The sequence below is a fragment of the Musa acuminata genome, unplaced genomic scaffold (genome assembly GCF_036884655.1).
Source record: "Musa acuminata AAA Group cultivar baxijiao unplaced genomic scaffold, Cavendish_Baxijiao_AAA HiC_scaffold_1139, whole genome shotgun sequence".
NCBI classification, from domain to species: domain Eukaryota; kingdom Viridiplantae; phylum Streptophyta; class Magnoliopsida; order Zingiberales; family Musaceae; genus Musa; species Musa acuminata.
The window spans coordinates 3,377,820-3,402,331 of record NW_027021351.1 but is presented as its reverse complement, the minus strand read 5'-3'; the positions used below and the strand labels follow the sequence as shown (position 1 = coordinate 3,402,331).

Here is a 24,512-nt window from a genome sequence, read left to right as displayed (position 1 = left end):
TCCATCTCAGTCTCTTCGATATCTGCTGTTCCTTTGCTATGGGCAAACCATCGTTCGTTCGTGTCCTACGGCTCATCGATCGACCGGTGAGTTGACCAACTGGATTCCCTGCACGACCACACATATCGATACATCCGAGCTGTCGCGTGAAATCTAATCTAGACGGCGAGCGAGACAAGAATCTAATCGTAGATGTGTTCGGGGATCGAGGGACACGTACAGTGAAGATCTTGTGATGGGCGGCCGCGTGGGACGAAGTCGTACGTCCTGCATGCATATGGCATCCCCCTACGCTACCCCCTTCACGTGGCTGCTCCTCTTTTCCTCCGTCACCGGCCCGTCCCACCGCTGTTCCTCTTCCCATCGATGTCTCCACCCAAATCACCACTTGGGTTCGTTCACGTACAAGTAACGTGACCCACCGTCTCTTCCCTTTGACCACGTCAATCTTCTCGGAGACGAGTGAGTACATCATGTGACTCCCAGCGTCTACTTCCTGCTCCGGAACATCGTCGTAACCTAGATGGATTATACGAGCATCCGGGGAGAAGCGATGACGCGCGTGCGCGTCGTGCTGTGTGATTGGAGTTCCAGGGGATCACAGTGGGTCGGACCCACGCGTTCCGTCTCTTTCTCTGCCTCGCTCGGACATGTTGCGCCGTGCCGGCGGAGCAGGAGCACGGAGGAGGCGACTGTGGCCGGGGTGGAGTTCCGCCTTTGCGGACCCGCTTCCCCCCCCGACCGCACTAATGGCGCCATCGCAGCACAAGCCCACGCGGCGGGGCTCGCGTGACCACCCACCAAACCGAAGGACCGCAAGGGACCCACCATCCTCGAACGAGGTACGCCGCTCGGTAGCCGCGTGATTCGAATCGGACGGTCTTCGTTGGACTACGCCTTTCCCGTGAGCCGGAGGAAGTCAAATGCGGGAAGCGACCGAGTCCAATGATGAAGCGAGGGGTCACGTGACACGGTCTGACTCCGAAATCTTTATCATGCAAGGGTATAAGAGTAATAACACTCTCCCACCGACTTATCTCGACAGTCGATCTCGTGGCCCCAAGTCCGATCTGGACCGTACAAACCACCATTAATGATGGACACGAATAATTCCATTCGAGCTCTGCGATTCGGCGCCCGAATCACTCACCTTCCTCGTGGTTAGTGGAAACTGTGGGACCCGCCTGTCGTGGGTGATGAAGAAGGGCTTGTCTCCTGCAGGGACAACCGCACGCCTGACGGAGCCGTCTTCTCGCTCCACGTGTCCTACCGTTCGCTTGACACCGCCTCCGTCATCCCCGATGCCGCTTACGCTACGGAACCGAAACGCCGTCAGTTAACAGAGCTTTTTTGAACCGCGGTTAGCTTCTAACCCAACCCCCCATTGCTCTGCTCCTTTAAATGCCGTGGAGCGCAGAGGCAACCGGAGAGCATGAGAAGACGGAGATGATGTCGATGATGATCGGACGAGGTAGCTGCTATCACAATGCGACGGTCCACGTACCTCCTTGGGCCTCCTTCGATGATCCGACGGCCGGCGACGTCCTCCAAGACGAGGCCGCGCTCGCGGCGCTGCATCTCTGCGTCGGCCGCGAGGAGGACGCGGGGGAGGAGGACCTTTCGCTGGTGGACGCGTACGCGTCGGACGAGTTCCGGATGTACGAGTTCAAGGTGCGGCGGTGCGCCCGCGGGCGCGCCCACGACTGGACCGAGTGCCCCTTCGCGCACCCGGGGGAGAAGGCCCGCCGCCGCGACCCGCGGAAGCACCGGTACTCGGGCACGTCCTGCCCGGACTTCCGCAAGACCACCGGGTGCAAGCGCGGCGACGCCTGCGAGCTCGCCCACGGGGTGTTCGAGTGCTGGCTCCACCCCGACCGCTACCGCACCCAGCCCTGCAAGGACGGCACCACCTGCCGCCGCCGCGTTTGCTTCTTCGCTCATACCCCCGACCAGCTCCGCGTGGTGCCGCCGCAGCACAGGAAGAACTCCCCATCGACCGCGACCGCCGCCGACTCCTACGACGGGTCGCCTCCTCGCCGGCACTCGTCCTTGCACTCTTATCTTCCCAAGAATATCGCCGCCTCGCCGACTTCGACGCTGATCTCGCCGCCCAACTCCCCGCCAACGGAGTCTCCGCCGATATCACCCGACGGCGCGAAGCTTCGGCGGGGGTCATGGCATGCGGGCTCATCGGTGAACGAGATCGTGGCGTCGCTGAGGCAGTTGCAGCTCAGCAGGGCGGAGTCGGCGCCGATCTCCTGGGGGTCGCAGGTGGGAAGCGGTGGATTTGCCTCGCCGAGGGGCGCGTCATTTGCCGGGTTTAATGCAGGCTTCTGCGGCCTGCCGTCGACGCCGACGGCCGCCGCGATGACGTGCGGCGATTCCAGGTGGTTAGAGGAAGAGGAGCCGGCGGAGAGGGTGGAGTCCGGGAGGGCTCTGAGGGCGAAGATGTTCGAGAGGCTGAGCAAAGGCAGCACTTTTGAGAAGGCGGAGGCCGCACCGGACGTGGGGTGGGTGACAGAGCTGTTAAAGTAGCGGAAAGTTGCCAATCGCAAGAAGATCGCAGGTAGGAAGAAAGGAAGAAAGGTGCAACTTTGGGATGCCATCTGCGCTCGTTCTTTCTTGGCTTCTTGTGAACCTCGGAATCTCCGAAGTTACATGTAAGCAAGAAAAAGGAGAGGAGCGATCACTTGCTGTATAGCTTTTGGGTCTGGGGACGTGGGGATAGCATCCATCGTTCGTCGATCTCGTTATGCCGATCGAATTAAGGATCATGCTAGCATCTGTGTCTGTCATATGTGGGTGGACAGTGTAAATCTCAGCTTAATTTCTACCCAATAGATTGGGAGATTATGAATTAGTCCATTGCAACGTTGATATGGTGTTCAAAACGAAGCAGATGAGACGATCGACATGCTGCGTGTCGACTGCTTCACGATAAAATACAAACGAAGCAGACCAGGTGGTGTTTCTTTATGCATGCATACTCACTCGTGTATCTATCTAAAGGCTGATGCATCGGAAGGGGTGCAGCAGGAAACCTGTCTCCTTCTGCCAGGGAATCAATCGATCACCCCGGAGATCATCTGATGAGCTGAGTTAAAGAGCGGTCATGGCGTTGCAGCTTTGGCGAGAGGTCAATCGAAGTGGAAGGAAAAGAAGGGAGAGGATAAGCGTCGTATCGGTCCCCTCCGAGTGTTGGGAAAAAGGATGGCCAACATCTCGTGGACATCGTTGTCCGTCCCGTCGGTCGACGTTATCTTCTTCTCCACCGTGGAATTCACCATCGCTTACGTGACAAGACATGAAATCTGTGAATCGTCAGGTAAAGATCAACTGATTAGCCATGCGGCAAAGCTTAATCTTTGGAAATACGTAGGAGACATCAGTGTGTGGTTCTTTCCGAGGAGCTCATAGTTTGCTGGATCCAAATCCAAATCGGAGTAAGAAGAAGATGTGTAATTAATTAATCTGAGAGATGAAATCAATATAGGAGAGGAATTTAATAGAAGATTATTTTTAAATAATCTAAAATTATCTACTTATTAATTTTATATTTTTTAATCTCATATTATTAATTAATTAATTAATTAATTTTTAAAACCTAAATTTACATCATATTATTATATAATTAATTTTTAAAACCTAGAACTAGTATAAATAAAAAGCCTCCTTTAAGTCTATAAAATCATCAACAAATAATATCTTTCAACTATTGTAAAATCTACTCCGCTATAATGTTAGAATTCTTTCTTGTAGTATTTTTTTTAATTTTATTTTTGTTCTACATTAATTAGTTGGTATTAGAGTCTTGCTTTTGGTGTTAGCATAATAGATTTACGGTTAGGAAATTAACAAGTATACTCTATACTTATAGTGAATCTTATATATCATAAATTTAATTTGCTAAATACAACCCTATAACTCATTAAGATGAGGTTTAGTGGCGGTGACAACAACTATGACGTTATCAATGATGGTAGTGGCAAATTCGACGATGATGATCTTCATGATGGAAGCAATGACAACAACCCCATCAATAACGATCGGAGAGTGCTAGCTTTATAGGCGGCGTTAGAAGCACAAAAGCAAGTTTAACCCAGGAACTTCGAGAGATTTATGATATGCTCACTTAGGTTCAGTCATCAAAAGAGTTCATGATAATAGTAGGATCAATCGTGCTAGAGTTGATGCTAATGGCTAACCTAATTATCAACACAGGCCTGCAATTCAACGTATGCAACCAGCCTATAAAGATGAGTCAAACGAAGAAGGAATTGTGGACTCTTACAGAACCAACCAAAGAAGAGATGTAGGTACAGCTCAACCTCGACACTTAAACCGACATGGTACTATTAACCCACAATGACCAACAGTATTTGATGATGACTCAAAGATGACAGTAAAAGATATGAAAGACATTAAGCACTATCTAGACGAAATAGACTATTTGAGGATTACAACATCAAATTAGACCTCCATAGTTTTAATTGTAATCTCAGCATTGAAACTTTTCTTGACTAGAGTTATGAAGTAGAGAACTACTTCGAGATGATGGATATTCCTAATCATAAACAAGTCAAGCTTGTTGTATAAGATAAGAAAAGACATCAATATAAATATGACGAAAGATGAAGCAACTTCTCAAAGGAAGATTCCTACCTCTAGACTATGAATAACTAGTATTTCAATAATACTAAAACTGTATCCAATGTGCTCAATTTGTAACAGAGTATATTGATGAACTTTTAAATCTAACTTATCATAGTTAGAAGACCAACAAACAATAAGGTACGTTAATGGATTGAAATTTATAATTAAATATTGAATGTCCTTAAATTTATAATATGACATTAGAGGTTGAAATGTTGTTGACTCGTCCATCAATTGCTATGTGACAATTCTCTACTCCAATAACATCACCTGTTCTTAACAAAGAGAAAGAAGTTGTGATTAAGTTAATACAACCTACAAATCAAGTCACAAATATTAGAGGAGCAACAAGATAAGCGAAGTATATCCCAACTATCACAAACAATCTATATGCTCGACATTTGGAAGTAATTCAAATGTGGGGAGCTTAATTATCATTTCAACGAGTATCGTACTCGTAAATCTATCAACCTTACAAATTACAAAGATGACTTTGAAGAAGAAGGAGATGCCTAAGATGATACAATTGATGATATTGATAATGCTGAAATAGCAAAGGAAGGGGAATATGTCGCATGTGTTATAAAAAGATTATTACTCATCCTAAGGCAAGAAGATCCATCTCGGCATAAGAAAATCTTCCATTCTTGATGTAATATTAATAATAAAGTCTATGCATTGATCATAGATAGTGAAAGCTATGAAAACATTATATCCAAATCAACGGTGAAATACTTAAAATTATAAACAAAAGCTCATCCAACACTATACTAGCTAGGGTGGATTAAAGAAGGCTCAATTGTCACTGTAATTTAGATATGTTAAGTTCCTCTCTCAATTGAGAAAAGCTACAAGAAGAAAGTTATATGTAAGGTAGTTGATATGGATGGAGATGAATATAATACTTCTAAAGTAGAGGGGAAGTCCTTTTTATCCATTTCTAACTCAGTGTAATAATTCATTACTAGTTCTAAAGAAATAAGAGCATGCTTTGCTCTTATTACGAAGCAAGAAAAGCCACGTGAAGCAAAGATTACAAACGAAGTAAGATTAATATTGGAAGAATTCAAAGAGATCACTCCAAAAGATTTACCATATGGATTTCCACCCATAAGAGATATTCAACACCAAATTGATTTGACTTCAGGAGCAAGTCTACCAAATTTGCCTCACCATCGGATGAACCTAAAGAGAATGAGATGCTGAAGAAGGTAGAAAAGTTGATACGAAAGGGACATATTCGAGAAAGTATGGACCCATGTGCTGTCTCGACTTTGTTGATGCCCAAAAAAGATGAAAGCTAGATGATGTGCGTAGATAGTATAGCTATCAACAAAATCGTGATCAGGTATCATTTTCTCATACCTTGACTAGAAGATATGTTGGATCAGCAACAAGGCTCCAAGATATTCTTAAAGATTAATCTTTGCTGTTGTTATCATCAAATTCACATAAGATCCAGAGACAAATAGAAGACTGCATTCAAGACAAAGGAAGGCTTATATGAATAGTTAGTTATGTTGTCCAATGCACCAAGTATATTCATGAGGCTTATGAATCAGGTACTTAAACCATTCATCCTGAAATTTACAATAATCTACTTTGATGACATTTTAATCTATAATCAAAGAACATATGAACTATTTATGACAAGTCCTAGATGTTTTGCAATACAATTAATTATATGTCAATTCGAAGAAGTGTAACTTCCTGACAAATCGACTAATCTTCCTAGGGTTCAATGTGAGTGCCGATGATAGTCATGTAGACGAAAATAAAATTCGTGCCATTTGAGATTGACCTACCTCAAATACCATCGTAGAGGTGACGAGCTTTCATGGTCTTACTACTTTATACAAAAGATTCATTAAAAACTTCAGTAGTATTGTCGCTTATATTGTTGATTGTTTGAAAAAAGGAAAGTTTCTTTTTTGAGATTCAAGAAAAGTTAACTATTACACCATTGCTTACATCACTCAACTTTGAAAAACCTTTTGAAGTAGAATGTGATGCAAGTGGAATTAGATTTGGAGTAGTGCTTTTACAAGAAGGAAGACCAATTATATTTTTCAATGAGGAGCTAAGTGAAGCACGCGAAAAGTAGTCTACCTAAGAATAAGAATTGTATGCTATAATATAAATTTACGAAATTGAGAATATTACTTGATCGTTTGTAATATATTCAAACCATAAAGCTCTAAAGGATTTCAAGAATCAGAAGTACTTAAACAAGATGCATGCAAGATGAGCTTTCCACATAGAGCAATTTGCCTAATGTGATCAAACACAAGTTTGATACTTCCAATCGTGTTACTGATCCTTTAAGTAGAAGAGTAATTTTATTGGTTTCTTTAAGTAATGAAGTTGTAAGGTTTAAATGCTTGAAGGATATGTATCCTTAGGACAAGGACATAAAAAATGTTTGAGAGACATTTGCTAAGGAAACATAAAGGTGATTTTCATATCCATGATGGTTATTTATTCAAAGTTAACAAGCTATTTATTCCGAGGATGTCCAGAAAAGGTTATTCGAGATTTACAAGGAGGACTCAATTGACATTTCAGGTGAGAAAATAATAGCAAGCGTCAAAGAGAGGTATTTCTAGCCACAATTAAAAAGGGATGTTGGCAATTTTGTCATTACCAGTTTTAGAAGACATTTGGGAGGATTTATCTATACATTTTGTGTTCAAATTGTCAAGAACTTAGAGGGGAGTTGATTCTGTGTGTTTGTGGTTATAGATCAATTCTCTAAGATGACTCATTTTATACTATGTTGAAAGAGTTCAGATACAATACATATTGTCAAACTATTTTTTAAAGAAGTCGTGCACCTAGGTCCTAGGGTACCAAAATCAATCACTTATGATAAAGATTCTAAATTTTGATTTTATTTTTGGCTAACCTTATGAAAAATATTTGATTCAAGTTTGAAGTTTAGCTGCATAACTCACCTACAAATTATAGTGATAAACCAAGACAATGAGATTTGACACTCGCACAAGTTAAATATGCTTATAACGATGTAATTCATAGTTCTATCGGAGTATCACTATTCATCTTGGAATGAGTATAGCAACTAACAACATTATCGAACAAGTACATTAAACCCAAGCTAGCTGAAGTAACAAGTTGAAAGCTACCAATGCTAGCTAAAAGGAAGAAGTAATTGATAAGCATAAGAGAAAGAAGGTGTTCAAGCAAGGAGATATGATTCTAAGATATTTGTGAAAAGAGAGATTTTCTATAGATATTTATAATAAATTTAAACTAAAGAAATATGATCATATAAGATCTAAAAAAAAAAATAACAATGTATATGTGATTGATATACGAAATGATGGGGGGTTCTCGAAAATCTTCGATGTTACATATTTATATGACTATTTTAGAATCAAGAAGATTATTTTTTTTCCATCTTTACTTATAAAATCAATTTGTGAAAATCTTTTTTAATAATATTTTGTTAATTTTATTTTTGTTGTGTGTCAGAATTATTGGCCATGGATGGGGACTCATCACCAGCATCGTACTGATGTTCACATCCGAAGACTACATGCAGCACCACCGTCACCGCCACAGTCACATAGTAATATGCTGTCAGATCGAACTGTTAAGGATCCTTCTCTCTCGTCTTCTCCGACCTTTTTTTTCTTCGCATGCTTTACTTTCTTCTACAACGGTGATTGATTGATTGTGGTATCAGCTGAAGTCTAAAGTTGCAATGGCAACTCATCAGGTGGAGTCATCAGACAGTCACCGATCCTTCCGTTTAGTATTTTTCAGGCCTCGAATTCCTTGCTCCGACTTAATTCTCTCACCTCTTTTCATCATCTACCGACTCCTGAAGTCATTTTCCTAATAGATACGTATCATCACACTCAATCTCTTGATTCGAGAAAGGCCATTGTCCACAGCACAAAGAAGTCAGCAGAAAGGGAAGTCAGGCAACAGACAGATGCGAGGGGAAACAAAAAGTCAAACTCGGTGAATTGACCTGCTCAGTGATCACAGTGTTAAGATATCATAAAGGTATTCATGCATTAAAGGTCTCATAAATCAAATTGACTATTGATCCTTTAACAAATCTTTTAAACAATATAATATAATATAATATATAAATCCGATCTATAGGGTCATCAAACACAGAGTTTTTATAGTTATAGATATAGGATACAATATTTTATTTTATCCTATTCTTCCTTTTGTATGATGGCTCTGTCTCTTCTCCCTATAGATTTCAGAGGAATCTTATAGATTTCAGAGGAATCTCAAAGCTCACCCAAATCCAATCCATCTTACTTGATTTCTTTAAGAGCCGCCACATGTACGCTAACATGCATCTAAGCCATACAAAATATCGGCGTTTGTTTGTACACCATTTGCTGTTACAAGAGAAAGAATCACCTGTTACTTGCTTGCAAGTAAGTACACAGGCAGTACTCATACATGGATGAATGATTTCTCATAGGAGGAGACTTTTGGAGCCTACCCAGCTCTCATCAAACATTATGATCCAAACACAATTTGTTCTCACACAATTTTATATTTACAAATTTGACAAACGGAAACTCTAAAGTGAGAGGCGAGCAAGCATAGCTATCTTGCCATTCCACTATTCCCAGCATCATTGATTTCCATATATGCGTTTGGGTCACACTTCCATTGTTGTTCTCCGGTTGGTTGCAAACTCTCCTTCAATCGCATCACCACTTGGGTCATGGTTGGCCTCTGATCAGCAGAAATATCAACACATCGCATTGCTAAATCAATGACCTTTAGGATCGAGCAGTTGTTGTATTGCCCTCCGAGTTTTGGATCAGCCACCTTAGTGATGTCGGCTTCAGCTAGCCTCGATCGTACCCATTGGACTAAGTGACACCTTTTTGGTTGATCCAACACGGCTGATTGGCCTGTAACCAGCTCCAGAAGAACAACTCCGAAGCTGTATACATCACTTTTTTCAGTCAGCTGGAAGGTAGCAGAGTACCTGAAAAAAGAAATGTATCAATTGAGTACTTGGTAACTAGTATGATACTTTTGGAGAAGAAACTAAGAAGATTGAATATTGTTTTGACTTGACTCATACATTAATTTAACATGATTCCTATGAATATTTTATAGATGTAAAAGGGGCAAAAATAACCATCCCAGAAAGGTGCAACAATTGTTCGTGATTCTCCTCTCCTCTTGTAAAGTTAGCTAAGAAAGAAATCTGCATCACATTTGGAAAAAGAAGTTTTTTTTTGTGATTTCTTCTCATTGTGATTCTACATCATATTCTCTTTTTCATTTAGTTGCCAAAGTAATTCTTAGATTCTCTATAAAACAAATTAAACCGACTTGTCAGTAGAGGGGCAATCAAGGAAATCCTGAGCAATTCACACTGCAAATATTATTATTATCTGGCAAACTTCTGTGAAGTAGAAAACATACTCGGGATCTATGTATCCTGGAGTGCCAGCCACAACATCAGTAGATACGTGAGTCTGGGCATCGGTCAGGAAAGGCTTTGACAGCCCAAAATCTGCTACCTTTGCCTCAAAGTCATATGTTAAGAGGATATTGTTAGTCTTCACATCTCTATGGATTATAGGTGGCACACATCCCTTGTGTAGATACTCCAGACCTGTTCATAAATTGTTCAGTGGAACAGAAAGTGAAAATTTGAAAAGATAGATATATAAAAAGCAATACCAATTGAAAGATCACCTTGTGCGGCTTCCACTGCTATCTGAATTCGTTCTCTCCAACTCAATGTTTGGCTACTTCCAGTTTTATCTGTAAAATGAACTCCATAAATTCAGTATAACGTAAAATTAACTCAAGAATATTATGTTGCACAGTTCTGTAAGGACCAGATGAATTTGACAATGCAATAAAGATTCTGAATGTCTCAGATACAGTAAAGAACATTTTATCTATAGAAAAGAAGGTGCAGTTAAGAATCTAAAATGTTTATAAAAAATGAAAAATTGTACTGGATAAGTCAGTTACACTAAGCTCCAGAATCTTGACAAATAATGATCAGGGTACTGTTTTTGCTAGAAGAAAAAAAAAAAAACTAACATGATAATATCTTATCAATTGCATTAATTCAATCCAATGATAATGTATGACAAAGGAAAGAGAGAGAAATTCTAGGTGGAGAATGAGAAATATACTGTTGAAAGATACAACATTTTCGGGTAAAGCAACTTAAACTGGATTCAATCTTCTCCAAGCATGCAGTAGCTCAGATCATAGAATACTATTCAACATCTTTTTTACCTGAAAGATGATCTCTAAGACTTCCACGAGCAGCATATTCATAAACAAGTCCAAGTTGATTGCTGTCTCTACAGTACCCGATCAAAGACACTAAGTTCCTGTGATGGACCCTCGATAAGAGAAGAGCCTGCAACCCAAAGAGGAAGATATATACTTAATTTCATCCATAACCTATTTGTTCATTAAAATGCTAGTCCACCAAAATGCATTCATATAGATTGCATACCTCGGCTAGAAACTCTTTCAGCCCATGTGATCTGGAGCCAGAATTTGCAGACATGGACTCCTCAGATGATGTCCCTTTGACCATCCGATGTGAGTGCAAAAGTTTTACTGCAGCTTCAGTGCCATCATGCAATTGACCATGGTAAACATTCCCAAACCCCCCCTTTCCAAGTACAAAATCAAAATTGTTGGTGATGGCCTTCAATTCATCATATGTAAATCTATGGGTTTCGGGTATAGCAAGCGCGTCTTGAATTGGCGGTGCTATTATTTCATTAAAAGAAACAAAAAGAGTGCTGTTAACACTGCTTCTCATTGTAATGAAGGTGAAGTTGCTAGTACAGAATTCCAAAACATGCATCCGCAAGTCACTTGTAACCTCCAGAGAGAAATTTCATGAGCTATGATTCATAATAACTCATATACCTACTAATGATCACTTTCCATTGTCTGTATGTTAAATATGTCCAGGATCATGTAATTAATTTAGAAAAGTTGTGTAGATAATTCTAAAACAGACTCTATAATAATGAGCGTAAAGAACATTGATGAACCTAAAACACACTTTACAAATACAAAGGTGAAAAAGTTAGCCAAAAATTAATTGACTTAATTTTAGGCAATCACACTTATATACAAGGTTTGTCAAGCTTTGGTAGAATGGTAGATAATAAATTATTATTTATCAACCCACTAGTTGTTTATAAGTTTGTATTACACATGGCTTAAAAATTGACTCATTTAATCTTGATCTATTTGATAAAGAACTTAGCTTTATCAAAATTTTAATCTCAAGCAGAATTTAGACAAGACTAGAATTGAAAAAGATCAGCATAATTACACCCCAAATCAGAGTTGGGAAGGTTCATCATAATGAATGGTCTGATGGAATAGAAACTTCCCTTGAAGTAGTGTGTGGTACCAACCGTAAGCTTACATCTGTTTTAGCTGTTCGCTCCAACTAAACCATAAAAATATTTAGATAAAGATGTTGTTTGGATGCTAACATCTACGGCAGATACAGTAACCAAGCAAGAAATCCTTGCTTTACGAGTCTCACTTTTGTTACCGTAGATAAAAGAGAAAAAAATATCTTTTCAGCAATAAAAGAAGTTATTTTTCTCTCTGATATCAGAGAAGACATGTCCTGATATTATACAGGTAAGAGTTCTATCTCACATCTAACATTGCCTTTCGTTGAAAGAGAGAAGGACATTATACAACATAATTGTATGTTTATAAGCTATTACTTGCTTAAAACCACTTACATAATTTTGTTGTAGATTTTCTTCTCCTCAAGAAGAAAAAAAGCAATGATAGGAGCAGCAGTATAATCAGCGCTGGGACAACAGAGATCAGCACAATGGTGACTGTAGCAAGCTTCCTTCCTTCGCTGCCAATTTGACATGTACTATGACAGAGACATATATCGGGATTGTTGTCCACTCTTTGCAGAACATAAAGTTCATAAGATATTAGTATTAGGTAGAAGGAATTGTGGGAAGATTTGGGATGTTAGACTACAGCACAAACCTCAACTCAAGCAATCCTTTTGATTGTCCATCACACAAAGAAGCTGGAATAGGCCCATTGAGTCGGTTATTTGACAAAATTCTGCAAAAAGTTTGATATTGCTCAACCATTAGCATATAATATGTGGAGAGAGAAGTCCTGAAGCATGCGCACGACAAAATTCAAGTTTTCGATATTGAAAACGCATGCACCAGGTGAATTGTGTAAGAGAGAAAAATCTGTTCTTACAGCACAGTGAGTGATGTCAATTCTTCTAAAGAGGGCGGTATTGAGCCTGTTAAATCATTGTTTGACAAGTCCCTGAGACAAAATACATGGATTACATTAGTTATTGATATGTTTTCATAAGAAATTTTATTAAAAAAAAAAGTAGCTACATGTTGATCTCTATAACTTTGGTCCTTTGAAACCAGATTTCATGAGTAAAGCCATATTAGAAGCAAAACACAACAATAGTGTTTTGGTTTAGTTCAGTTTGCATGTTATAGGATGTGGTTAAAGAAAACCCGAAGCTAATGCTTTGGTTTGTAAACTGGTCCATCTGCATTCCTAATTTTGGCAACTAACATGAAAAAACAAAAGCCTTTTGTTTATGGAGTTAGAAAAAGGACATTAGAAGTGAATAAAATACACAGGTAAAAGGGTAACAAGTCAATTTCATGCAACATCTACAAATTGTTCTCAAGTTCTCTGCATGATGTTGCTAGCCAGCAGCCTCCGACGATAAATTTAGAAACTTACAAATAGTTAAGGGCCTTCAGATTAGCAAAAGTATTTGGTATAGCACCATTCAACCCATGATAAGAGAGGTTTCTGTAAATGAAAATAAAGTAGAAATCATTACATCAGAATCAGTGCTTTTTATTGATGTCTTTTAAAACAACCAAATCTTGGAGCTTACAATGAGGTGACTCTTGGGGTACCAGAGCTTGAGTAGGTGCAATTTACTCCACTCCAAATGAATTGCTGCGGAGCACAAGGATCACCCTGCCATATCTTCATCTGATATAATTTCTTTATCCGCATCATAGCATCAGCTGTTAATTTTACAGGTTAAGCCAATGTCCACCATACTGAATTCAAACTATTGTGAAAAAAATCCAAGGTTGGCATGTAATCGGATGCATGCCGTATAGATGATTATTGTAGCCCCCTCGAAAAAAAATTTAATATTCATTTCAAAATAGTAAATGGGCACCATGAAGCATTTTAACACAACTCTGCCCGGAAAAATGTTTCACATGCATGAGCACACCTACAGCCACACCTTATATGATTTGGTTTAAACGATAGAATTTTGATCACTGAAAATCCTGATGTTGTATGATCTTACCATTGATATTAATATCCAAATTGTATTTGACCTAGCTTATGAATAACTATCTTGAAATGATATTTACAGGCACAACAGAACCATTAGATACATCACTTGTTGTTCGGTAATCCAGTCATTTTATATATTGTCAATCTCAGTCATATATATTGTTGTCAATCTAACTTTTGTTTATCATTTCAGATATGCCAAATCACCACGAGAAGTAAAAGCGCAGAAGAATATAAATTATGATTTCTGATAATGCATGGTTCAAGTGCTTGGACTCAAAAAGAATAATTAACATTTTTTCCTGAAAAGTATGCATATCCTCTGAACATAGGATTGATAGTTATGCATAATATCTCAAACATTTCATTGCAATAATCAAGTCTTTGGGATTACACTCCAAGTTGACCAAATGGATCCCTAAGTTCGTTCCCGTAGACTGATTATTTTAACAAAGGTAGCAGAAAATGTGCTTCATTTTACCAATGCTAAAACAAAATAAAGGAAAGAAACAATGTATTCATCTTTGACTTAATATGTAAACTTCAAATCAGCAATCGGCTAAATAAGCAAACAACTTATTGTATATGTTCAGGTAAGACACCAGTGAGATGGATAATGCACGGTTTTATGCCAATAACATACTACACTTTTTTCCTTCAGAAAATGGATAAAAGGGGGGGAAAGCATGAATGGCCACATTGCATGTTAGGCTTCCAAAAGTGTGCAGGTAATTAATAAGAAAAACACAGTTCACCTTGAGGGGGGAAAAAAAAAGAACAAGCAGATGATACAAGTTATTGACCGGACTAGAGCAATGGATGTCCAAAGTAGTGGTGGGATAGCATACCATCGGCTGCATCTGTTGCCAAAACTGAAAGATTAATAGGAATGTAAACCTCAGCAGCATTGAGGATGGGGGGAAGGGTGGAACCGGCCACCCTTGTCAGATTAAAATAACCTTCTAAACCTGGGTACGCCAGCTGATGGATGAAATGGACATGAGTTGCCAGTAGATATGCAGGACTGATGTTGTCACTAACGGGTTCCCCATCTGCTCTCACCTGAAAAATTCTACTTCCATTCCCACTTAAATAGTCGAAATCAGCAAAGTGCAAATAGATATAGAATGTTGTTTGAACACTCGAATTGAGGCCATAGTGCAAGAAATATTGCAATGTAAAATTATCTGCAGCAACAGTTGCAGTCCCCATGACCACGCCTGGGACCTCATAAGCATCACCACGAGTGGTCTTGATTCCCAAAGTACTGCTCGTAAAATACCATGTTTCACAACCAATATAACTGTTGCAAGGATCCCATGTCCTATCATATTTATCTTCTGGATACCTGTACAGCATGAAATTTGTTAACCAATCTATATTATTAATACAGATATGATTTTGATAGACTCAACCACTTTTCAAAGGCATAATAAAGAGAGATTATGCTAGTCGTGTTCCTTAAGACTCCTCCTTCGCCACACACGACAATGTTAATCATTGTCCTCATCGAGTTTGCTGTCCTCTCCCAAATTGTGGTAATTATCTATCTCCTGGGATCTCCTATTTCTGATCACTTATTTGTATCAGATACATGTGATTATTTCTGTAGTCTATAGCAAATTAGTGTAATCAAATTATAACATTATGCTAAGTTCATTTAGCTTGTGCTTCGTGTCTAACTTGTGTAATTATAGAACCATAATTACGGTATTGTTCATTGTAATTTCACTTCTACAGATAATTAAACTTGGATCTTAATTGGGTTTGATTTAGTCTAATAGTCTTTTCTAGCGATGAACACTTTTACTGGACATCTGTGGTTAAAATTGAGAGCCAGTTTAGTCAAAATTGTAATTGAAGAGTATACAGAGTCAATTACTTCTACAGTGCAAATGAGTCTTTATTTTTTGAGATAACCACAAACAGATTATAACACTTTGTTCCCTTTATAGAAGATCAAGGCTCCATCCCTTTCCAAATTTTCAGTAGTGATTCGGCCTCAAAAGAACTACCCTAAGCAATGAATAAAGGAAAGCTAGGAGAAAACCCTCGGGTTCAAGAAATCCTCTTTCTCCATGCGAGGCATGAACAATGTACAATCCGTATGGGAGAAGAAATTTCAGCAAGCATGGAATGGAAGGTCTGCGTTTACCTGAGGGTGTCGTTGGTGAGGGATCCCAAGTTGTAGCGACTGTAGAAGAGTAGTGCAACGGATTGATTCGCGTGCTGGTACGCCAGGTGGTTGTCGATATGCCTCAACTCCAGCAAAGATATGAACGGCGTTCCCGAACCAATGTTGGCCAGGCATATCGACAGGGAGTCGGACGGGGCGGCAGTAATAATCTCGGCCTCGTAAAGTGTGAACACCTCGGTGATGTTGATGGTTTGCCAGAGGTTGACACCGACATAGAGATCGAATAGCAGCGGTGGGGCGACGGAGTCCCCGAAGGCTTGGTCGTCGTAGTTGCCGTGAACGAAGGAGGCCCTTACGAGATACCTGTCCCCTTCGTTCAACCCGGGAAAGGTGTAGCAGTTGCGAGTTCCGTCGGGAAAGCTTCGAACGGTGAACCACGTCTGCACCTGTTTACGATTCTGGAAGTACGTTTCAGCGATTCTGACGTTTCTACCCGTGTCGATGTATCCTTCATCGACTTGGTACAGTATTCCAGTTTCGGAGTCCGTGTAGCCACGAGTGATGCCACAGTCGATGCTCACGAATCCTTTCTCACATACATGATTTGGGTTGGGTGATCAGTTCTTATAACATATATGATAATAATAGAAGATAAATGATGAAGTTTTATTATAGAAATAAAATAGTTTTAGCTTGAATATATTAACATGTTCCCTCTCCTATTTATACAGATTAGGAGGAAAGATTTCCCTCAACAGAATAAACAGAATAAAGATTTCCTCATATAATTAGGAAAATCTTATCTTCTATCAAGTTGGAAAAATCTTATCTTCTATCAATATGTACGTTATGGCGAAAGAAACTATTGAACTATCAACTAATTATATAAGTCTAATATGAATGTCATGAATCGGAGTAGTCATTGCTATATCATCATCATACTATATATATATATTGTTGTGGTTGCTATATCATCATACTTTGGATGATGTAATGATTAAGTCAGTCTCAGGAAAATTTACTATGATATTGAGTATAATAATCTTTGACCTCACTATATAAAGGCCCCTGAGGTGTATGTTGTGAGATTTGAACTCTCTTAGATCATTTGTTCTTTAATGAACTTAGTATTTAGTTGAATCCTCGAATCCCTAAACTAATATAAGAATCAAAGGATTTTATTGGGTACACCATCAAAATAATTTTATTGCTCGATACCATCTCTCTCAAAGATAGATATGGATTAAGATCATGATTGGTTAGGAATGAGCATTCCAGGTTGAATAATCAAAATCTAAATTAATAATATACATGCATTTACTTCTTAATCTAGTAATATTTTGCCGAGAGAAAAAAGAAAAAGAGGGAGAGAAATTGGTAGAGAAGAGAAAGAGGAGCAGCAGACTAAAGAATGGAAGAAAAGAGAAGAGAAATTGGAAATCTGTGGTCATCATCAATTGATGCAATTCAAATGGAGTCAGCATGAGAACGCAACCACCAGAGAGAGAGAGATCCATGGTCACGAGCATGTTCTTGCAATGGGTGCTGCTTGAGAACAAGAAAAAGCTAAAGCTATGCACATCGCAAGCAAAGTACCTGGCTGACCATTCACCAGAATCGCTGCTGCCATCCAACCTAAGCAGACTCGGACGATGAAGTTTCTCATCGTTTCCCTGCAGCTCAACTCCTCGATGCCATCCGCAGATTTTTGCTTCAGCGGGCACCATACACATACATGTACATATATATATATATATATATATATATATATATATATATATATATATATATATATATATATATATATATATATATATATATATATAGAGAGAGAGAGAGAGAGAGAGAGTGACATGCATATACGTGTACAGCATACGTAGATTTTTAATTTTTTTGCTTAAAGTCTCTTGATATAAAGTCAGATGGACGACTTGGACCGGTCTTATCACTAAATTGGAACAATATTAAAGAGATTGACATCATCTTTTAATATTTATTTTACTAGAAAAACCTAATATAGAATAGACGGATAACTTGGATCAATCTTATTATTAAATTAAAATAATATTGAAGGAGTTGGGATGTCATCGTCTTACCACTAAATTAGAGTCGTATTGAAGAGGTTTATTTTATTTTTATAAATATCATATATATATATATAGAGAGAGAGAGAGTGACATGCATATACGTGTACAGATACGTAGATTTTTAATTTTTTTGCTAAAAGTCTCTTGATATAAAGTCAGATGGACGACTTGGACCAGTCTTATCACTAAATTGGAACAATATTAAAGAGATTGACATCATCTTTTAATATTTGTTTTACTAGAAAAACCTAATATAGAATAGACGGATAACTTGGATCAATCTTATTATTAAATTGAAACAGTATTGAAGGGGTTGGGATGTCATCGTCTTACCACTAAATTAGAGTCGTATTGAAGAGGTTTATTTTTTTTTTTATAAATATCATATATATTTCTAGATTTTAAGAGAGAGAACAAGATGCGAAGAATATATATATATATATATATATATATATATATATATATATATATATATATATATATATATATATATATATATATATATATATATATATATATATATATATATATATATATAAGAGGAGTCTTTGTTAGTTGGATGTCCAACTCATGACTTTGGCATAATATAGAGGCCATTGAGTCAATATTTGTATTTGTCATTATTTTATTTTTTAGTTGAGAGTCTTTTAACATTTGTTTTGACTATGAAGATATGATATAGAGCGGATTGACAACTTGGGTTAATCTTACCTTGGAACAGTATTTAAGAGGTTGGAATGTCATTATCTTAGGAGTCGTATCGAAGAGTTTTATTTTTTCTATAGATATTCTATGCATATTTAGATTTTAAGAGAGAGAATAAGATGTGAAAAATACTTTGATTCCTCCTAAGAGAAAGATATAACTTATTTGAAATTAATAGGAGAAGATATACAAAGAGAATTATGCTTGGAGGTGTCCTTTCATAAGCTAATCTCGAGACCTATACAAAATTGAAATGGTTATCATTGCTTGATAATATTAGATAATGTGGTCATATCTAATTATGTAAAATATATTATGGATATGATTATATTCTGATTATGGTTATCGATCAATACAAATGATGTCTAATTATAATAGGATTTTTTCGAAGATGATTTTGATGGGAGGGATTCTCCTAATTACTTATACTAGACCCTCTACTCTTGCCTATAAATAGATAGGACCTCATAGAGAGACATGACATGACATTATTGAGAGATTACAAATCTTTTCTATCTCTCTTTAGTCACGTGAACCAGTCAATAAGATATTACAGATCTTCTCTCATATCCCTAAATCTATCGCTTATAGTGATTCCTAAATCTAACTCTAGTTTCCTAGATTGACAAAAAAGAAAAAAGAAAAAAAGATATATAGTATATCAAAATAAAGATTCTTCAAAGCTCCCAAGATGTATGAGAGTTTGTAGAAGATATATTTTTTGAACCAAGTCCAACAGAAGGAGTAATGAATGTAAAATAAGAAAATAACTCAAAGATCGAAGGAAGAAGAAAAAAAACTTCCTTCACGATCTACTAAGGGCTTGATAATACAATGTTCGAGATCATTGCTCCAATAAATACTTCAAAAGAGACTTGAGAAATGCTTAAAAAACATTTAGTGGTGTCGATAATGTAAAAAATCTTCGTCTACAAGTTTTACGAGTTGAGCTAGAAAAATTACAGCAAGATACTTCTGATTCTATTTCTGATTACTACTTAAAAGTTATTTCTATTATTCATCAAATGAGATGAAATAGAGATTTCTCTCTCTCTCCACACACACAACGTTTGCGTTTGACATACTTTGTTTTATGTTAGAGTCTCTTAATATTTGTTTTACTAGGAAGACCTAATATAGAGTAGACGGATGACTTGGATCTGTCTTACTAATATTGAAGGGGTTAGGATGTCCCAATCTTACCAATAAATTAGAGTCATATTGAAGGGATTGTTTATTTTATAAATATCATATATATCTCTCGATTTTGAGAGAGAGAAATATATATATATATATATATATATATATATATATATATATATATATATATATATATATATATATATATATATGTTTTCTCCTTATTTAACATGACTTTGTTTTCTCCTCAGAGTCTCTTAATATCTCTTAATATTTGTTTTGACTAGGAAGACCTGATATATAGTGGATGAATGACTTGGGTTAATCTTACCATTAAATTAGAACAGCATTAAAGGAGTCATATGAAGAGGTTTATAGGATTATTTCTTCTATAGATATTCTATGTATCTTTAGATTTTAAGAGAGAGAATAAGATATGAAAAATACTTTGATTCTTATTGAGAAAAAGATATAAATTATTTGATATTAACATGAGAAGATATACAAAGTGAATTATGCTTGAGTGGAGATGATCCAAATCTTTAATTGATCTCACATAATAAAAAAATTAATTTTCTCCGAATCGATGAAAGTTATCAAATCATTTTAAATAGAAGAAATGATGATGGCAGGTTTATTAGAAAAAACCTGAACTGCCAAATAATAATTCAAAAACATTGTTATTTATAATCTTTTGAAATACCAGCAATAGAAACTTTTAGCCCACGCATTTAAATTTCTTGATAATTCAAGGAGGAGGAATTAATTATCAAGAGGGAAAGCAAAAAAAATTGTCTTCGCCATGCAATGAACTTAGAAAGTGAACAGATACCAACAAAAACACCTATTAAAGGGCTTTTACTTTATAATTACCCCAAATATTATAGAGGCTCTCTTTTGAGTTCCATCGTACAGCACATCACTCAAACATTTGAAAATTCAAGCAAACTTAACAAACATCGACAACACTTATAAATCCTCAAGCATAAGAATTTATACGATCAAAACTCTAACCATTTACCATAAGTTTATATCATTGTAAAACTAATTTAACATTCTAAAATCTCAAACATAAGGTCTTTTAAAGTTTTTACATAATATATCAATCCAAATTTGTTGACACATTTCATTACATGCAAAATATACTTATACAATAACCACAATATAACAACCCAAAAGACCTGCCAACAATCTGAATAGCTTTCCATTGTCTTAGCTCAATTCTAACATTTTAACGAGCGATAAACTATCCTGAAAAATTCATATAACAACGAAGTGAGCAACAAAGCTTAGCAAGTGACTAATGTAATCATGGTGAGAGAGGATAGTTTCAAACAAACATGGTATCGAAATATAAGGCAGGGATACAAGAATTCTTAGATATCATCTCATTAAATACAGAATCACAAATATCATTTCATTCAAAACATATTTTGCTCATAACAAATGAAGTAAAGAGCATAGTATATCAATGACGTAAACTATGAATCTAGTTTCCAAAGAATTATGTTTCATACAAATTAGATTTTTTAACAAACTGTTACAAGCAATATAATAACGAAAGGTCCGAGAACAATATATCTGTTTTGCAAAATTCACAAGGTCGATTCAAATAGAAGTATAGGTAGCATTTGAGCTCCAAATCTTTTAATCAAGGTGCTCTACGAGTCTAATTTCCATCAATGTATGTTTTGCACTAATAAGAGTTTTCAACAAGGAGTTATAAACAGTTTAGTATCGAAAGATAAAGAATTACGATCTTTATTTAATAGAATTCATATGATCAATTGAAATAAATGTTTGGGCAGTCATTTGAACTCCGAATAAATCAATCAAGGTATAAAAAGAAAAATATATGAGTCTAATTTTAGATAAAGTAAGTTTTACCCAAATCAGAATTCGGTACAAAGAGTTATAGCAAAAACAAGACAGATATGTCATAAATCTTGAAATTTTTATATTTAAAACTTTACATATAAACGAGAGAGATATCAGATGCAAAGCTAGAACTCTTCAAATTTCTTATATTCAAGGCAAAAGCAGAGATTAGATTTGCAATGGAAAAGGGTTAGAATACTTGACTTTGAAGAAATAGATCCCAAATAAAAGGATTTGAGCAAAAACCCTAAGCCCAAAATCCTTGGCTGTTTTCCACAGCTTGCTGTCTTCTCCGGATTCTTAAGGAAGAAGGCAGAGATGTAGAGACAATGGAAGATATTTTGTCTTTTTATTCTTTTTACAATTCAATCCTTATATTATTTATATTTACAAATATATCTTTAGATTTTATAAATGGTGCTTTATGAACATTTCAAAACTGATCCTTACGTTACAAACAAATCCTTATAACTATTTTAAAAATGAGGGATATTACATTTAAAACATCCGATATATACAGAGAAGTGTTTCCAATATAATTAAAAATATTTATTTTTACTTAAATTAGTTTGCAGTTTAAAAGATCAGCAATAACTACAACCCAAATCAGAGATGGGAAGGTTCATCATAACGAATGGTTCTTAGGGAATACAAAACTTCCCTTGAAGTAGAGTGTGGTATCTACCATAAGCTTACATCTGGATAGATGTTTGCTCCAACTAAACCAAAAAATATTTAGATAAAAAAGTTGTTTGAACGCTAACAACTACGGCAGATACAGAAACCAAGTTAGAAATCTCTGCTTGACGAGTCTCACTTTTGTTACCCTATGTAAAAGAGAAAAGAAATCTTTTCAGCAATAAAAGAAGTTATTTTTCTCTATGATATCAGAACAGACATGTCCTGATATTATACAGCTAAGAAGAGTTCTATCTCACTTCTAACATTGCCTTTTTGCTGAAGAAGAAAAGGACATTATAAAACAAAATTGTATGTTTATTAGCTATTACTTGCCTAAAACCACTTACACAATTTTGTTGTAGATTCTCTTCTCCTCAAGAAGAATAAAAGCAATGATAGGAGCAGCAGTATAATCAGCGCTGGGACGACAGAGATCAGCACAATGGTGACTGTAGCAAGCTTCCTTCCTTCGCTGCCAATTTGACATGTACTATGACAGAGACATATATCGGGATTGTTGTCCACTCTTTGCAGAACATAAAGTTAATAAGATATTAGTATTAGGTAGAAGGAATCGTGGGAAGATTTGGGATGTTAGACTACAGCACAAACCTCAACTCAAGCAATCCTTTTGACTGTCCATCACACAAAGAAGCTGGAATAGGCCCATTGAGTCGGTTATTTGACAAAATTCTGCAAAAAGTTTGATCTTGCTCAACCATTAGCATATAATATGTGGAGAAAGAAGCCCTGAAGCATGCGCACGACAAAATTGAAGTTTTCGATATTGAAAACGCATGCACCAGGTGAATTGTGTAAGAGAGAAAAATCTGTTCTTACAGCACATTGAGTGATGTCAATTCTTCTAAAGAGGGCGGTATTGGGCCTGTTAAATCATTGTTTGACAAGTCCCTGAGACAAAATACATGGATTACATTAGTTATTGATATGTTTTCATGAGAAATTTCATTAAAAAAAAAGTAGCTACATGTTGATCTATATAACTTTGGTCCTTGGAAACCAGATTGCATTAGTAAAGCCATATTAGTTCAGTTTGGATGTTATAGGATGTGGTTAAAGAAAACCCCAAGCTAATGCTTTGGTTTGTAAACTGGTCCATCTGCATTCCTAATTTTGGCAACTAACATGAAAAAACAAAAGCCTTTTGTTTATGAAGTTAGAAAAAGGAGATTAGAAGTGAATAAAAGACACATGTAAAAGGGTAACAAGTCAATTTCATGCAACATCTACAAATTGTTCTCAAGTTCTCTGCATGATGTTGCTAGCCAGCAGCCTCTGACGATAAATTTAGAAACTTACAAATAGTTAAGGACCTTCAGATTAGCCAAAGCATTTGGTATAGCACCATTCAACCCATGATAAGAGAGGGTTCTGCAAAAGAAAATAAAGTAGAAATCATTACATCAGAATCAGTGCTTTTTATTGATGTCTTTTAAAACAACCAAATCTTGGAGCTTACAATGAGGTGACTCTTGGGGTACCAGAGCTTGAGTAGGTGCAATTTACTCCACTCCAAATGAATTGCTGCGGAGCACAAGGATCACCCTGCCATATCTTCATCTGATATAATTTCTTTATCCCCATCATAGCATCAACTGTTAATTTTACAGGTTAAGCCAATATCTGATATGCTATGCAGAGAGAAATTCTTATTTACTTCAGGAAAGAGATAGCTTCGGTACAGATGAACCATGGTCCACCGTACTGAATTCAATCTATTGTGAAAAAAATCCAAGGTTGGCATGTAATCGGATGCATGCCATATAGATGATTATTGTAGCCCCCTCGGAACAAATTTTAATATTCATTTCAAAATAGTAAATGGGCTCCATGAAGCATTTTGACACAACTCTGCCCGG

General features: G+C 37.1%; 3 protein-coding genes across 4 annotated transcripts; 1 reads left to right on the top strand and 2 right to left on the bottom strand.

Moving 5' to 3' along the window:
- The first annotated feature begins 1,385 nt into the window (after nucleotides 1-1,385).
- Nucleotides 1,386-2,860, top strand: LOC135671433 (zinc finger CCCH domain-containing protein 35-like). The gene has a single exon (XM_065179544.1). It carries the CDS (start codon nucleotides 1,402-1,404, stop codon nucleotides 2,533-2,535), a length of 1,134 nt encoding a protein of 377 aa, XP_065035616.1. The 5' UTR covers nucleotides 1,386-1,401; the 3' UTR covers nucleotides 2,536-2,860.
- A 6,137-nt stretch (nucleotides 2,861-8,997) lies between these two features.
- Nucleotides 8,998-12,721, bottom strand: LOC135671455 (probable LRR receptor-like serine/threonine-protein kinase At1g51880). 2 transcript variants are annotated; one of them, XM_065179598.1, is made up of 6 exons: nucleotides 12,417-12,721; nucleotides 11,150-11,412; nucleotides 10,924-11,050; nucleotides 10,366-10,434; nucleotides 10,090-10,282; nucleotides 8,998-9,643 (listed from the first exon to the last, which is right to left on the bottom strand). In XM_065179598.1, exons 2-6 carry the CDS (start codon nucleotides 11,231-11,233, stop codon nucleotides 9,253-9,255), a joined length of 864 nt encoding a protein of 287 aa, XP_065035670.1. In that variant the 5' UTR covers nucleotides 11,234-11,412; nucleotides 12,417-12,721; the 3' UTR covers nucleotides 8,998-9,252. The 2 variants fall into 2 exon arrangements, with proteins under 2 accessions (XP_065035670.1, XP_065035668.1); XM_065179596.1 differs by lacking the exon at nucleotides 12,417-12,721 and having other exon boundaries at nucleotides 11,150-11,759.
- Nucleotides 12,722-12,933: 212 nt separating this feature from the next.
- Nucleotides 12,934-17,864, bottom strand: LOC135671454 (probable LRR receptor-like serine/threonine-protein kinase At1g05700). Its single transcript, XM_065179595.1, has 5 exons — nucleotides 17,738-17,864; nucleotides 16,160-16,727; nucleotides 14,853-15,352; nucleotides 13,583-13,718; nucleotides 12,934-13,494 (listed from the first exon to the last, which is right to left on the bottom strand). The coding sequence occupies exons 1-5, from the start codon at nucleotides 17,805-17,807 to the stop codon at nucleotides 13,419-13,421; spliced, it is 1,350 nt and encodes a 449-aa protein (XP_065035667.1). The 5' UTR covers nucleotides 17,808-17,864; the 3' UTR covers nucleotides 12,934-13,418.
- Between the last annotated feature and the right edge of the window lie 6,648 nt (nucleotides 17,865-24,512).